Here is a 17,122-nt window from a genome sequence, read left to right on the forward strand (position 1 = left end):
CAGCAATTTGAGCTACAGTAGCTCGTCTGTTGGATTGGACCACACGGGCCAGCCTTCGCTCCCCACGTGCATCAATGAGCCTTGGCCGCACATGACCCTGTCCAGCAGCTTAAAACAGCATACTTTGGTGCAGACAGATACCTTGCATATTAGATCAAAGCAACAGTTGGTATTGCAGAACACAAAGCACTGCATATCGGGAAACACAACAACCAATTGACACACAGGTCGCGTTCTTCCGGCCCAGATGTCCGCAGTTCTGCACAGATCTGCAGAATCCCACCAATCCCCTGGCGGAGCAGCGCAGATCCGCGCAAAACTGCGGACATCTGCGCTACACGAGCGCGACCACATGTCTCAGAGAGGAACTGACGTCATCGCCTCAGCCGAAGCGCACAGCCGTACTTCCTGTATCAGCAGCGGATCGCACGGACATGGACGGGATCGTCTTCGGTAGTCGTTGGAAAAACGTGGACTGGTATCTTTTTGAATCAGGAACTGTCTTGCTGGCCTTGATTGGAGTAGACACGCTGTAAAAAAAAGATGGCGGCAGCGTGTGTAGTCTGAGAGCTTTTGTAAATAAAAAAAAAGATATATATATATATTAAAAAAAACTCGAAAACAGACGACAGGAGACGCTGCTACTATAGACAGATCACACCTAGTAATACACTACCGTACTCTCCCAGACCGCCATCCCCAGTCCTTTATCCCATCACACACTGGTAGGTCTGATGGAGTGCCCGCATCTAAACTCCAGTGTTTGCATCGCCCCGGATTCCTCCCGGTTCCCGAGCGGCTCTCCCTCGTCCTGGTGCTGCAGCGGTAAGTCTTTGCGCCTGGAGGCGGACCAGGGTCGGTTCAGACCGAGTAGGAAAGGTCGCATGCTCGCCGAGGCCTAGGTTTCCGTGCAAATAATAATATACATGTATACATTTCCTGTGTTTGCCGGAGTGCTGCTGCTCAACCTACCGAGGGGACAAAGATGTTGGGCTGTGGGTTCTTCCCCTCAGCCAGGGTCTTGTAAAAGCGAAGTAGTTTGCTAAGGTGGTGGGGTGGGTGGGTGACTTTTTTTTAAGAAGTGGGATGTTTTCCTGCAGCAGCTGAAAATATGTATTTTTTTGTGGGAGGCGAGATGTTAAGTAACCAAGTATCTGTAGTCAGATGTTGTAGTTATTGGCAGATTTCATCGTGCAGGGGCATCTTTTACCGGGCTGTTTAGCTCATTGAGAAGCGGACGAGACGCTGAAGTGCATTGTGTTTCCCAGTGAAGCAGTAGTCGTTGCTGGGATTGTCTGTTTCGGTGGCACTGATGTTTCTTTTCTTTTCCTTTCTTTTCTTTTTTTGGGTGTTGGGTTATCATCGGGAGAACAGTTAACAGCCCTGAAACTAGCAACCGAGCTGTACAGAAACACGTTTAATGTCTCATTAGGTCTCACCCTTGATTACAATTTCAGTTTAATTTGAGTGCGAGGTTGCCCTGTTTAATGTGCATCTGCATGGCAATTCAAAGCACAACAACTTTCACCTTCCATTTCACAGAGCATGCTATTGTGCAAACCAGGATGTGGGACTGCTAGAAATGACACTGCTCACACGCTGCTACCTTAAGTGTAGTGAGGATATTTTAGTATTGCAAATTATGAACCCCAAATGCAGATTTCCAGGACGCTTAAAAAACGGTATTATATTTTAAAAACGGAGTGAACATTCAGTGTCATCTATTCACTGCCTAAAAACAAACCAATGCATACTTAACACTTTCTCTGTTTGGAGAAAACTACAAAGGGAGAAGCTGTGTTTAAGGACTCTGCCCAAAATAAACAGATTCTCTCTGTATGAACTGTTAGATTCATTTGAATGACACTTGGAGCTGAATAATAATTACAAACCCTCAGAGAGATGTTAATGTTAATATAGATCATCCTGGTTTTCCTTGGGCCTTCATTGTCAAAGGCCAGAGTAGTATTCACATTGTGTACTCAATAGTCAAGCATTTGTTTCCGTTTCTGTGCTGATGGATCAGTTTTAATTGTTTAAGCGTACAATGTGCATGATCAAGAAATGCTTTCGAAATTACGATTTCTTATTTTCTTACAGGATCCTAAGAACCAATAAAATTGTGTAACATAAGAATATAGAGGCAGACCTGTTCCAGTAAAATGTGAGGTGGTAAATTTATGCTCTGTGTTTCTGGGGCTAAATGGCTTAATCAATAGGACTAACAGTTGAACAGATCAATGTCTGTATTCAGTCCACCTGCAATCTCCAAAGTGCAACACTGAAATTGAGAAACCACAGGCATGGCTGTATATTTTAAAAGAATCCAACTCTTCTGTGAGATGGCAAAGTCTGGGTTTTTTCCTACATAAAGAGACTGCTGGCTGCCAAATGTACAGCACACTCTCCTCCCCGAGTCTTGAGTTTTCAGCTTTAATGTCCCGGCCTGGGTTGGGTGCCTGACTCTAGCTTGGCTTTGTGTGCTGCAGCTGGTAAACATTGATTTCTGTCTGAAGCCAACCAGTGGGCAGGGTGGAGTCCAGCTGAGGTTGCTTAGAGTAAAATCTAGTATGGATTCGACAACAGCAACCAAATGCTATAGTAACAACGTGTCCTTTTAAACAATTATGCTTTTTCAACAACAGATTTGAAATGATATTTAAAGGAATTAATAAATATGATGTCAGTATCACTGCTGCAGTTTTTAGATTCCACTTCATTAATTTTAAATCCTGTTTTTGTGGTCCTGAAAAATCCCATATCTTAAAAAATAAATAAAAATAAAGTTATTTCTAAGCAGCATACATTAATAAGAAATATTTATTTCCTATAAAACTGTTCCTTAATTACAACACAATCCCCCAGAACTGTCTTTGTCGGCTTTTGCTTAGTTTCTCTGTCATTGAAGGGCTAAGCAGGCCACTGTTGATCTGGCAAATGCACAATATCTTAATAGAGGTACAATACATGTATTGGGGCTGAAGCTTACAAAACCTTGTCTTTGTCTTTCTACATTCAAGGATGAGCAGCCATAGCCCAGGCAAATCCTATCGGAGGAGTGCCAAGCCATGGCTTTGGAGGTGGTTCTATACAATTAGCATATTTTATCAGAGGCTGACCAGCTGGCTAATAATTGTAGATACTAGTCTTTTGTTTGCTGCGTGAATCATATAAAATTGTGTAGGGTGAAAAATCCTATTTCGTCCTTTTTATGACCACATATTTGAACCCTTTTTTGGAAAAATAAAATGCATTCCCCAGGTTGGAATGTGCCAGCTAATGTAGTTAAGGCGTTAGAGGTAAAAATACAGATCACCAGGGAATTGTGCTCTTCATAAAATATATATATATATATATATATATATATATATATATATTGGATTCAGATAAAGATCCCCACACCCCTCTTATTTTCACAATAGCTTCAGTTAATCGGGGGTCTAGAGACATTTCACTTAAACAGTGGTGAAATTCTGTTGCCCTAATGCAACAGTGCATGGTGTACAGTGGTTTACAGCTGCTTCTTACTTTACACATTAATCATGATGGAAGTAATGTGGTATTGATTTTTTTATTTTCTTCCCCCAAGCTTGTATAGGGAATTAATACCATGAACGCACTGTGCATGCTCATGAAGCAGATCCGCTCTATTAGGTCCTCAAATGGTTGTTTGTCAGGCAATTTCAAAATGGATGATATTCTTCTCAGCTTGATATCAGTTGCTGGAAAGGCTTCCCCTACAGAAATGGTCTGAAAATGTCTGAAAACAACGCACAGGTGCACATGGATCGTAAACTACAGTTTCATTCACGAGATAAACGACAACAATGTATTATTCTCCCTGACAGGTGAAGCACTTCAGTATGCTTCTCCGAGAGTGGTTTTAGAAGTGTGTTTTAGTTTTTGGTTCGATCGTAACCTCATGTAATCTCTGCTGTCATTACAATTAGTGTAAAGGAGTCGCTTTTCAGTGCAAGTCTCGTATTCTAAGTTTTTATAAAGTGGCCTGGCACAGTATGTTCCAGGGAAGACGGTGGGTGGGGGCTACATCATTAAAGAAATTATTCATGTTCACTTGGTGTGTAAATCAGATTACATTTGTAAAGGGCTCAGAAGGGTAATGCAAGATTAACTTTCAAACATCTCTTAGAAACTCATAGGTATTGCAAGGGAGGTAAAAGGAAATCAAAAGAGAATTAAAACAATCCAGTACATGTATAAAACCTGGCTTTTTTCCTCCAGTCAACGCCTTGTAGTTCTCTGTAATTGTAAGGTATCAAACTTCACACTGTACAAATCTCTTCTGTTGCTTTCTGTGCTATTATTTATCCTCTCTACAGCAGGGATTTGCTCCTGTTCAGAAAACGGCTGAGGACAGGTTTGCTACATCGACTTTTTTTTTTTTTCCCCCTCATATCCGCTGCAATACAAAGAGCACAGCATGCTGGAGAATTGACTGTTTCTTAGCAACAGCTATTTCACATGCTTGTTGTGTGTACTGAGAAAAGGTGATCATGATAATTGGCACTAAGCTCTCTCTCCTTTTGGACAATTAGGGGATTACAAAGAATGCACCAAATCCTCCAGTCAGGCAGGGGATGATTTTTGCTTGCATTGTTGGTATGAATTGTTTTCTCCAGTTGTCCGTGATACTCTCAATGAATTATAAAATTGTGACAAGTGCCATGTTTCAGTTATCACCTGTGTACATTACTGTTGCTTCTACGGAGAACCTAATTCTTAAAAATCATTTTTTATTTTTGTCTTCTCGCTGAATATTTTCTCAGTGAATTCAATATTCGAAGGTCAGAAGGCTAAAATGCTTTTGCTGCAGCAGCTGTTTTTTTTTTTTTTTTTTTTTCTTCTGCTAACATGTAGATTAGTCTTGCTGCAGTCTCGGCATGTACATCAGGGCTTCCTCCTCTTCAGATTTTTGTATTCCGGCCGAGTAGAGAACATCAAGCATGTTGCAGCGCTATCTTGTACAGCCTTTTCCACCTCCGCACACTTTCCACTTGATTTAGTACAGACTAATCTTAGACTGCTTTGTGCATTATTCATTTCAGTGCCCATGCGTCACCCCAGCGAGACTGTCTGAAAGCTGTTAATTATGAGTTGAATGTTTCAATAATGTACATGATCTACCTGCATTTTTAAACAGAGTATTATCAGAACGCTTATTTATCTGATCCAAAAGATATATGTAATGTCATTTTATATAGTTTTCGTACATTTCAAAGTAAATGCTGTATTCTAAGCCAAGATCTTTCTCTCCTTAATGGATTTCTTTTGGTCATTTTGGTGTCAGTTAAATATTTGGTATTTAGGACCTTTAACAAGTGTAAAATGCCTGCCTGCTCCAATAAAACACTGAAGAGTTCTCTTAGAAGCATTTCATTGTAGCAAACTACTGTACAGAAGTACATGTCAAAGCTTATTTATGTCTGCCTTTATTCTTTATGACATACTGTGCGTAGTTTAGAAAAAAATGTAAATAATTTGATAATGACATGGTCTGTGTCCCCAAAGGTACATCAGAGCATTGCTACAGCAAAAGCAAAATATTATCTCTGCTGTGCATTTAGGTGTTATGAATCTATAAAGGGAACCTGTCTTAGCAGCTTAAATTCTGCTATTTAGTTTTTCATTCAAATGTTACGTGGCCCAAGCGGCTCCAACTGGCTGCTAGGTGATGTCATTTTACGGCCATGTGTGTAATGTGGTTGTTGAATTGATTCCCCAGTGACGGCCCTGCTGATGCTAATTTGCGTATGGAGTCCAGTCTTTTGTACTCCCGGTCGTGCACCGTTCTAAGTAGTGTTAACTTCTATCAGAATCTCAATAAATCTTGTTCTCTTTCCCAGTGTGCCGCTCAAACAAAAGCCCGTGGGTGTGTCTGACCTGTTCAAGTGTGCATTGTGGACGGTAAGTGTAGGTTTACACACACAAAACCTTTTTTTTTTCCCCCTTAATACAAATTTTGAAATGTTTTCTTATGTTTGTGTAGTCTTTAAATTGAACCTGTAACCTCTTAATAGTCCCCACAAAAAGAAATATATATAATTTGTTAGAATGTAATTGAAATAAAATTACAAATCCATAAATACATTATTTAGATGTTTTTAATTTTCTAGGTATGTGAATGGACATGCAAAGAAACATTTTGAAGACACGCAGAGTCCAGCCAGCAATCACAAGAAATCAGAGAAGAATGAGAAGGAGAAGCCGCAGCACGCTGTGTGCATGGACTGCAGCAGCTACAGCACATACTGGTAGGGGCTGGCTTTGTCTTTCTGCTCCACCTGTACTTAAAGCACTAACAAAGGGTGAAGTGGGCTGCCAAGGGAAGCCTGATGGAAAATTCCAGTGTGCTGGGCCAGTTCAGCACCACACTAGCGTCTGTCTGAAACCCACTGCTGTGTCTGTAATGTGACATGTAGCAGTTTCAGAACAACAATAACTGATATACAGAATGCTCTTGCAAATTGTTCTTTTGGATGAACAAATTACACAAAACATATTGCCTCCCCACAAATTAAGTTGTGTATGTAAAACATATTACCAGCTTCTTATATTACATATTTAGAAGTTGATTCACATTTGTATACATTCCAAAACTTAATTGTGGGATTTCTTATTTGGAATAAACTTACAAGAAAAAATGGTGAAATCTCAGCTTTTAATGTTGCACAACAGTGTATTGGGCAATAAAGTGCTGACTGTAAAGGAAGTGGCCAACCTGTTTTTTTGTAAAATAAGATTTAAAATATAAATGTTTCCTACAGTTCTGTTAGTTCTTGGTATATCTTTAGATGGGGAAAGACTTTAAACAATAAAACTAATTTCATTTGATCAGCTGTAAAAAGGAAACTAAAATTATCACATTTTGTTGAAAGCAAAGGTGCTTATGCTTTTAAATTTCTCTCTTTGACAAGCTGTGTGTTTTCCTTTCATACGTGTCAGTATTAACATTACAGTTCACCAACTCTTAGCTACAGGTGTGACGATTTTGTCGTGAATGACACCAAGCTGGGCATGGTGCAGAAGGTTCGGGAACATCTGCAGAACCTGGAGAAGTGAGTACCGGCCGCACTGCAGAACATCTGTGTTCTCAGTTTAATCCTGAGGAGGTGAAATGAGCGATACTGGTGGACAGTGTAGATATTTTTAGGATTATATGTTCTGGTAACTTCCTGCCTTTCTTGCAAAAATACATGAAACCCTCGCATGTGCAGCTTTATTAATAAGATTTTGGACAAGGCTTTACTGAGCCCTTGCACCCGCCCCCCCCTTTACACTCCCTCTTTCCCAGTACATGAGGAGTGCTCTCAATTGAAATGCGATCGCAATGGTAAAATGAACCTGCTTTCTCTTCATCTCGACAAGCCTCTATGGACCCAAGCTAAAGATTTCTCTGAGCGTGCTGTGTGTTCTCAACCATTTTATGTATTTATTTATTTATTAACCTGCAGAAAAGCAAGGTCATTTGTGAGTTTTACTGACAACAACTTGATACCGAAAAGAGAGATGGAAGCGTCACAATTCTCTGGTTTATTCTCCGTATGCTTGTTTTGGCACCGGACTTCAGTACTCAGTGCTGTTGCCCTGTGAAGAATTGGAAGGTGTAAAGCACATTTTAAACAAGCAAGGCTTGGTGAGAGGTGGTGTTATATTGATAAGAACATCTACACAGAAACAAAAATAATCTGCTGTTAAATGAAAGATGCCTTCATTACAATGTTCACTCCAGATATATAATTTTTTTAAAGGGAGATTGGACTTCTTAGGACATAAGTAAGGAATAATAATGATGATATTGTTATATATTTCAAGGAAAAGAGGACCAGAATCCTTCTCTTGTAATTTTTCTCTTAATTTTATTACATTTAGGATTTATTGTCTCTGTGGATATATACATATGTATGCGTGTGTGTGTCTATATACGTGTATGTGTGTGTGTATATATATATATATACACACACATACACAGCTCTGGAAAAGATTGAGACCTCTGCAAATTTCTCTACATGTATGGCAGCCATTCCATTCCATTCATATTTCTATTTGGATTTTGGGAGAAATGTTGTCAGTAGTTTATAGAATAAAACAAAAATGTTAATTTTATCCAAACATATACCTATACATAGTAAAACCAGAGACCCTGATAATTTTGCAGTGGTCTCTTAATTCTTTCCAGAGCTATATATATATACATACACACATACGTTTTAATTATTTCAGAAACTGTTGCGTAACTATGCTTCCAGTAGTCTCACAAACTATATTCAGAATGTATTCACGATTTATTCTCTAAACAAAAATCTGATTGCACAGTATGTAAACTGAAGCGTTTACACCCATCTTGTGGCTGACAAATCATGACTTCACAGATTTCAGTTTGAAAGGAATTATATTCAGGTTAGATTTTATTCAGGTATTTTAAAATATATTTTCAACATTACAGCATATAGTACTGAAATTACATATCTTGTATATTTAATGTCCTTTCCTTTACACTTTCAAGTATACCTTGTATATTCCCAGTGCTTCTCTAACAGAATATTAACATTCTGCTGTTTTCCTTTTCATATTTAATTAGCATTTTGTTCTTTCTTCACACAAGACGAGTCACCGAAAAAGCTTTTTTGAAGCTTATTTAATGTTTCCAAACATGTATACATTTCATTCCACTGCCCAAGGCTCTTCTATTGATTAGCCTGCATGATGAAATGATTAATTTTCCATAAGAGCCCTTCGAGCAATTGGCATACTTCAGAAAGCACCGCAGAGGACAAAACAACCTGGAAGCAAAAGAAATTGCAATGAGGAATTTTTAAAATTTGTATTATTCAAAAGATAATTTTAATGAAAGGCTCTACACCCACAGGACCAGTGTTGTGTTGAATAAGTAGGTTAACGTGGTTATTTAAAAATGGGAGCACATTTTCCCTTTCAGTGTAAACGGATAGCAATGTTTGATATTAAAGAGAGTTTAAAGCATGGTGCATAAAAATTGTTTTCCTTGGTATTGTTCCATGATTAGGGTGCAAGTCACAAATACCATTAACTGAAACAGATATTGCCACCACTCCCCTGGTGTTGCAGTTACAGGCTTTATTTTTTATAATATATAACCCTACCACCTTTCTTTGTGAAGTATTTTACCTCATTCTCTTTAGATTTCTGACATTGGAGTATTTTAATGTATAATTTGATATACTTGACCTTGATATAGCTTGAAGTAAGTTATTCTTTCTTCGTCTCTTCCTTTTGTGAAGCTCTGCATTTGCTGTCGATAGACATAGGAAAAGAAAACTATTGGAAAGCTCATCTCTAAACAGTAAGCTGCTCAAAGACAATGTAAGTACCTTTTAGGGCACTGTGTATGGCTCAGTCTCCATTACCTTTCTGTATTTGTAGTTGGATTAAATTGACTTGAAGCGATTTTAGAATCCATTGCTTACTGTAGTGGTGTTTCCCAGTGGCCTGGTGTGGACACAGTGGACAGCAGCTGAACTACTCTTGTGGCATCTCATGCCATGTGACCATATTTCTTATTTATACTATTAAATGAGGAACAAAAATGTACATGTAAAGAATAGGAAATTAGAAAGCTGGTTCTTATCACTTAAAAATCCAACTGAAAAAGAAGCACTAACCTTTTATGTTCATCACCAGATGGTTTGTATCCATCTTCCTGCACTATTTAAAGGCTTTTTGTGTCTTTAAAGGGTGGTGCCTCAGCGCTTTGTGCAACAGGCCTTCGCAATCTGGGAAATACATGTTTCATGAACGCCATTCTCCAGTCCCTCAGGTAACTACCCCGCCGCTCCTACGCTGCTCTGCTGCTGTGACCCTAGCCGTGGCGTGGGTGGCCGGCCAGCAGCGTCTGGAAAACGCACTGATTTGAAATCTTTTGTTCTGTCCTCAGCTCTGTGAGCATGCAGCCTGAATAATGTCTGTGCCCAGTCATCCTTACGTCGCTCTCCTTGTGTGGGATGCAGCCACGAGATTAAATGAGTCTTTGTGTAGTCCAAATACTTTCTAAAGGAAATGCCAAATTTATTTTTTGCCAAAGACTGTACCTAGGTCTTTAACACACACTCCCTTTACGGTCTGAATAAGGGGCCATATTTCATAACGTGCAGTTGCTAATATTTATTTTCAGTGTGACTAGCTTAAAATTAAACAAACTGAGGTTTCCTATCTTCATAAAGCAACTTACAGAGCTCAATATATTTGCATCAGTTTGATATATATTTTATATATTATATACTTTTTAATATATTAATATATATTATATTTTTTTGTATTATCAGGATAGATGTATATCTTCGATAAAATGTGTAGGCTAGTTCCATTTGATTGGAAGCTAAGGTACATTTCTGTAGTCTAAACCTTGAGTAAATGCTGTTTTCTTCCTCTTTCAGTAATATCCAACAGTTTTGCTGCTATTTCAAGGAGCTGCCTGCTGTGGAGCTGCGCAGTGGTAAAACAGCAGGGAGACGAATGTACCACACCAGGAGTCAGGGGGACACCAGTGTGTAAGGTCCTATTACGTTTTATGAAGGGGGGAGGGGCTTATTTTCTGCTGCATTGACTTTGAGATGTATTCCAAAGTAGACCATTTGATGCTTAACACTCAAATGTTTGGTGACCTCTAAATTATAACTATATTTTTAGCAAGATTCAAGGCTGTTTCTCCACTAGCTTCACTAGTCTTCCAACTTAAGTAAAGATGTTTGGAAACTTGTTTTCATTGACAGAAATGTAAAAAAATAAAAGGAGAATGGACCCAATAGTTGATGATATGAGATGGTATAATCCCAAAGATCACGAGCTCTACATATAAAGTTTCTTGTTTTCAGTAAACAAATATTCTCTAAAAGGTTTTGCATCCCAGTCAATGGTGGCAGCCCAAGCTGCTGTCCAAAGCTTCATAATTAAAGGGATGCATAAGAGCAGCGTTTTCCTAACCAGACTAAAAATGAGGGTTTGACGTCTACATCATTTGATGTATTAACAAATGTGAATGGCAGTTAAGGTACTGTATGATTTCCACTGTGTAAAAAGATCCTGTTCATTTATTCGATCACTAACCTCAGACTGATTTAAATCCAGTTTTCAGTAGCAGTTCTGGATGCATTAAGTATGTATATCCTCCATTGTTGTGCCACTTTTATACTTTTTAATCACAGGATAGGTCAAAACATATAGCATATTCTTGTTTTATATATATAATATATTTGATCTGTTCTAAAAAGTAAATGTGCTATAAAATAGAAACCTTGATATTGGGATGTTGCATTTGTGCATGTTTTTTGCTTTGGTTTTTATTTCCTATTCATTTAGGGAAAAGAAGAAAATAGTGTTTCCTAAGCAGGTTTACTGTACGATTCAGAGAACTTGCTGAAATTATAGAATTGAAACAGCATGTAATGTTTATGAAGAGTTGCTAAGCACTGGGTGAATGAGCCTTAATATATGCACCAGCTGCCTGTAAAGGGTGAATGTCAAGGCAATGAATGAGTTTCTGTTCTGTGATCCTTCAAGCAGCTCCCTCGTGGAAGAGTTCCGGAAGACTCTTTGTTCTTTGTGGCAGGGAAGTCAGACTGCCTTCAGTCCTGAATCACTATTCTATGTCATTTGGAAAATCATGCCAAATTTCAGGTAAACCTCCCTGATGTTCATTTTTCGCTGTCTACAGTATTCGTCTTGGTGAACTGATTCATGTGTACTCCATTTAACAGTGCCTTGTTTATTTAATACATAATATTCAGATTCTAAAACCAACTTGTTTGGTAGCATGAGTTCTAAGCAATTGGTTATTAATACTATTGAGTAATTTGTCATTGACTTTAGGGTGGGCCCTTCCTGGGCCTGTGAGCATCTGAATTTACTAGGCTTTGTGGCAAACAACAGCATACAATTTAGGGCAACTACATGTTGTTTAGAGTAATATGATATTCATTAGCCTGCCTTGATATCATGGTGTGTTGGTGCCATCCATGACTAAACAAAAAAAAAAAACTCTATTACAATTAATTGGATTTTGTTTGTTAATAAACTATTTTTCTTCTCTAGGGGATACCAGCAGCAAGATGCCCATGAATTTATGCGATATCTGTTGGACCATCTGCACCTAGAACTTCAGGGGGACTGTAATGGAGTGTCCCGTTCCACTATCCCCCCGGATGGGGTCATGCTCTCTGCAGGGGGCAAATGCTGCATGTAAGCGCACTGTCACTCTGACTCACTGTGTGCGGTGTCACATGAGATCTCTTCCCAAATGTCCCTGCCCACAGCTGCTTGGCTATTTTGTTGTCTCAAAACACTCCTTATGTACTGATTCTTCTATATACCAGTACACAGTGGATGTTTTAATGTGCAATAGGTTTGGGAGACATGAGTATATTAAATATGAACTCAATTATAAGTTGTAATTACCAAACATTAATAGGTAACACACACATTGTCCAGTTATACAGCTTTCCTGCTAAAAGGAGATCACAGTGGACTGCTACCACATTGGAGACCACTTCCTCACCAATGTCAGTAAATTTTTTAAGTTCCTGTTTCAGGATACTGTTTCCCAAGGATAAGATTGAAGAAGAAAAAAAAAATACAGGGAGGTATCGCTTAACACGGTAGATGCATTCCTGAAAAAGAGCATGTTAGCTGAAACTTTAAAACTAAACCAATTTCTCCATAGGAATACATGTTATAAAATAAGATTCATAAGTGAATGAAAAAAAAATATATTATTTTTTATAATTACATAAATCAATAATAAACAAAAGTTGTTTATCAGTTTCCAAAAAGGCAAGAGAATGCAGCGAAACTATTCTTGGTGAGGGCAGGGTTGTCAATGTCCGTGTCAGCACACTGCCACCCACTCCCAACCTGTGTTGTTCTGCACCCTTGACCGTGCTAAGTGAATTTCATACTTAAACCATTTTAACTGTACCGTACTCCTGTGTTGGTGTCTGTCATAATTTGCTTTTGGATTATTTTGTGCGAGCAAACAGTGTGATCTAATGGAAAATTAGCAATGCATTGTGGTTTGAAAGCTACTGCGTTTTTCATTAGGCACTGTGCAAACAGGAAGTAGTTTGTTTTTCCCTGACCTTTAAATAACCTTGTACAGGGCTATGTTTTTATTCAATGAACCATTTCAGTTACTCATAGAATGAAAACCTCATTTACTTCTTGAAAGTACCCGTTCATATGGGAAATGCAGTACTGAATGCCTAACATGTTTGATGCATCTTCAGCCGGATGAAATGAGGTGCTGAAGTTGCATAATAAAATTCTACAGTATAGCTGGCAGTTTCCGTGGTGACTGAATACACCTCTTGCTATTTTGCCTCTTTCAAATTGTCAATTGTGCATGAATTCGTGTTGAACATCTTGTGCTCACACGTACCTGATGTCATCTAAAATTTCACTTCTGAGGCAGCAGGGTTTAGAAACCTATGAGCAACCGAAAAGGTTTTTTTCCCCCCTTTTCAGAAATGGGACGTCTACAGTCGTCACGGCAATATTCGGTGGGGTTCTTCAGAACGAGGTGAACTGTTTGATATGTGGGACTGAATCCAGAAAGTTTGATCCATTCCTCGGTAAGGCACCAGCCCACGACGTGTCTGGTCTGTATGTAGATGCGTACATAATACCACACAGAGTTCGGTTTTCTCGAATTTCACCGTTTGATTTTCTTTTCCTTTCAGACCTTTCCCTAGATATTCCAAGCCAGTTTAGAAACAAGAGAACAAAGAATCAAGAAAGTGGACTAATTTGCACCTTGCGTGGTAAGAGCTGCTCAGTAAAGGAAATGTGTGAATGTTCTAGAACTCAGTGTAACCCAAAGAAAATAACTGTCCTTTATTTATTTTTTACTGATGAATGCATGGATGTATGCGGCTACAGTACAGTGCTCTTTTGATATACGTGTATAGTTCATTCTCTCTTTCTTAATTGCAGACTGTCTGCGCAGTTTCACAGACCTGGAAGAACTTGATGAAACGGAGCTGTACATGTGCCATAAATGTAAAAAGCGTCAGAAATCGACAAAGAAATTTTGGATTCAGAAGCTGCCCAAGGTCAGAGGTGTCTTATTTATCAGTTACATTAGACATGGAATAAGTGTCCTGCAGATTTGAAACTAATCTTTTTATGTTTTTAATGTTATTTTAACTGATACATGTGTTTTATAAAGTATTGCACCAGCTCCTACCTTTTCTGCTTTCTTGAATGTTTGAAATCTTTGAAAATGTGACTCAGTGGGTACCTTCCTGACCTAAATAAACAAATGAACAAACAAATAAATAAATAAAGCTGTTGCATTAAATATTGGTATCTGAGATTTATGTAGCTAAATGCCCTTTTGATTGCAGGTCTTGTGCTTGCACCTGAAAAGATTTCACTGGACAGCATATCTTAGGAACAAGGTAGACACGTATGTAGAGTTTCCACTGCGGGGCCTAGACATGAAGTGCTACTTACTGGAGGTGAGCCGACGCCACTGTCCTTTTTATTGTATTTTTAAATCCTTGTTCAAAGGCATTATTTGTGAGCTTGAATGTGTAAATCATGCCTTCCTGTTCTTTCCCTGCTGATAATAGCCGGAGAACAGTGGTCCAGAGAGCTGTCTATACGACCTTGCTGCAGTGGTTGTGCACCATGGATCTGGGTAAGAATCTGCTTGTGATGTATACAATATTGTGTTATGTACCCTACACGTTAATGTTTCTTGAAACACCTTATCAGTTCTAACACCGATCCAGTCTGAGATTGTGTTGTTTTTAAATGTGCTTTGCTTCAGGAGCAGTGCCCTGAGTGTAATTTCATCTCTTGGCCAGTAGATGGGTATATTGCATAATAAGTCTTCACCCAATTCAAGTATTTTCTAGGCTGTACTTCTGTGGTAAAGCGGGGGCAAGCAGTCTTTGAAACTACTGCTTTTTAGGGACATGTCATATACAGTTCTGGAAATAATTGAGACCACTGCAAAATTATCAGTTTCTCTGGCTTTGCTATGTATAGGTATGTGTTTGGATAAAATTAACATTTTTGTTTTATTCTATAAACTACAGACAACATTTCTCCCAAATTCCAAATACAAATATGAATGGAATGGAATGGCTGCCATACATGTAGAGATGCTGATTTAAGAAATTTGCAGGTCTCTTAATTATTTCCAGAGCTGTATATAAAAAAACATTCCCTCCTCGTTGTAACAGAATGGGATGGCAGGCAGACTTTTCTCCAAGGTTTCTTCCTGTGTCAGGAGCGACTCACAGCCTGTTTTTTATTTCCTGTGTTCTTGCGGCAGCGTGGGCTCGGGACATTACACAGCATACGCCACACACGAGGGACGCTGGTTCCACTTCAATGACAGCACGGTCACGCTGACGGATGAGGACACCGTGGTGAAAGCCAAGGCCTACATCCTCTTCTACGTCGAGCGGCAGACCAAATCCGGCACCGACGCCAAGCTTTAATACCTCCCCCTCACCTGCTGCGCTCTGAAGCCTTCAGACAATACAAAACTATTCCAGTTCTCCATCGACACTTGACCCAAAATGTCTTGATTTTCATTCATCATGCACTTTTCAAGTTGCTGTTGTGAATTCTTGAGTTTGTTGTATAAGTGCTAGTATTTTTATTTTTATTTTATTTTGGTTTTAACAAATGTTTCATCCGAGAACCTTGGCGAAACTTAATTGCTGCTTTAATTTTAAAATTATTTTGTTTTTATAAACATGATTTCTGGTAAATGTCTTTTTAGTCATATTTGCCTTTATATATATATATATATATATATATATATATATATATATATATATAGCTTCGTGTTACATTCCTCTCTTGCTGAGGCACATTTCCATTTGTTATAGATTCCAAAGGTAATCGTTTTCATGTGGAGAATGCTTGTCCCCTACTCTGAGAAATTGAATGGTCGAAGAGGATGGAGACTGTCGCAGGCTTGGTGTCCTAGTCCTACGTTAAATAGTTTTTTTTTGTTTTTTGTTTTTTTTAAATCCTTTTGGATTTCTGTGATAAATCATTGGCCTCTTTTGATTCCTATTCTCAGCCCTTAAGAGAGGTAGTTTTGGTCTCCTGTGTTCTGTTATTTCCTTTCTGACTTGTGCCCAGTATGTCAGTATGTATGCGTGTTTGTGTTCTGCCTTGTTCTCTGTTGTTTCTGCTTAGATTTGCCACACTGACTAGCTGTTCAGACAGATTTCTTGTCTTGAATCCATTCCTTGGTACTCAGCATTAGGAAACCAGGTGAGGAAGTAGACCCATGTGTTAAGCACAGCTCTTTTCCAGAGTTGTGTGAACAGTGTGTGCTGTCTCTTCATTGGTTCTCTAAAATGAGTCATTTTTAAAAAGTCAGTTGAGTGAATATAACTAAGCAGAAGCCTTATCAGATAATCAAGCAAAGCATTTTGTCATAGGATATTGGAACAAATAAGATCTGAAATAACAGATATACCTCTTTTAAGTCACGAGAGTGTATTTTTTTTATAATGTTATGCTGCTTTTGGTTTGACTACCCCATCTGAGAGATGTAGGCAGGCCAAACTAGAATATAACCGAAACAATGCACCTGAAGTTAAGAATTGAGAATATAGAGGTCTTTTATTTCATTTGAAAGGGTATTCAAATCTCAACCTTAAATAAACATAAAATGTGAAATTTACATTTAGTACAGTATCAGGACCTCTTTTGTTGGTTCCTTTCTGAATCTCTGCATCGGTCTACTCTGTCAGACTATATTAGATACTTTCATTTGTGATGTTTTAAAAATCCATAATGTCACCTCATGATTTAATGCACTGTTTAGGAAACTACAGTCAAGGGGGGGATGGGGAGCCCAGATTGTATTTCTTAAAATGTGTTATTCTTCACTTGGTTTTCACAAATAAAACAGTTGAGTCCATAAAGAACTGAATTAAAGAAATGCAAATGGGGTGAGCTGAATGTTTTATCTATCTAAATGTGATTTGGACTACTATTTGGACTACTTTCATTGTGAAGCATTGCCCCTCTTCAAAAGCATATTAACCAGTCAGTTACAATTACTAAAATGTAAACATTTAACTTTATCACTAAAAGA

General features: G+C 38.5%; 1 protein-coding gene across 2 annotated transcripts; it reads left to right on the forward strand.

Annotated features, from left to right (window-relative positions):
• The first annotated feature begins 412 nt into the window (after window positions 1-412).
• On the forward strand, window positions 413-16,976 carry usp3 (ubiquitin specific peptidase 3). Of its 2 annotated transcripts, none has more exons than XM_066701787.1 (15): window positions 413-825; window positions 5,865-5,925; window positions 6,135-6,272; window positions 6,993-7,076; window positions 9,279-9,360; window positions 9,732-9,814; window positions 10,431-10,544; window positions 11,554-11,670; window positions 12,085-12,231; window positions 13,513-13,619; window positions 13,728-13,808; window positions 13,981-14,099; window positions 14,394-14,507; window positions 14,622-14,689; window positions 15,332-16,976. In XM_066701787.1, the coding sequence occupies exons 1-15, from the start codon at window positions 735-737 to the stop codon at window positions 15,498-15,500; spliced, it is 1,575 nt and encodes a 524-aa protein (XP_066557884.1). In that variant the 5' UTR covers window positions 413-734; the 3' UTR covers window positions 15,501-16,976. The 2 variants fall into 2 exon arrangements, with proteins under 2 accessions (XP_066557884.1, XP_066557885.1); XM_066701788.1 differs by having other exon boundaries at window positions 11,557-11,670.
• Window positions 16,977-17,122: the final 146 nt, after the last annotated feature.

The sequence above is a fragment of the Amia ocellicauda genome, chromosome 4 (assembly GCF_036373705.1).
Source record: "Amia ocellicauda isolate fAmiCal2 chromosome 4, fAmiCal2.hap1, whole genome shotgun sequence".
NCBI lineage: Eukaryota > Metazoa > Chordata > Actinopteri > Amiiformes > Amiidae > Amia > Amia ocellicauda.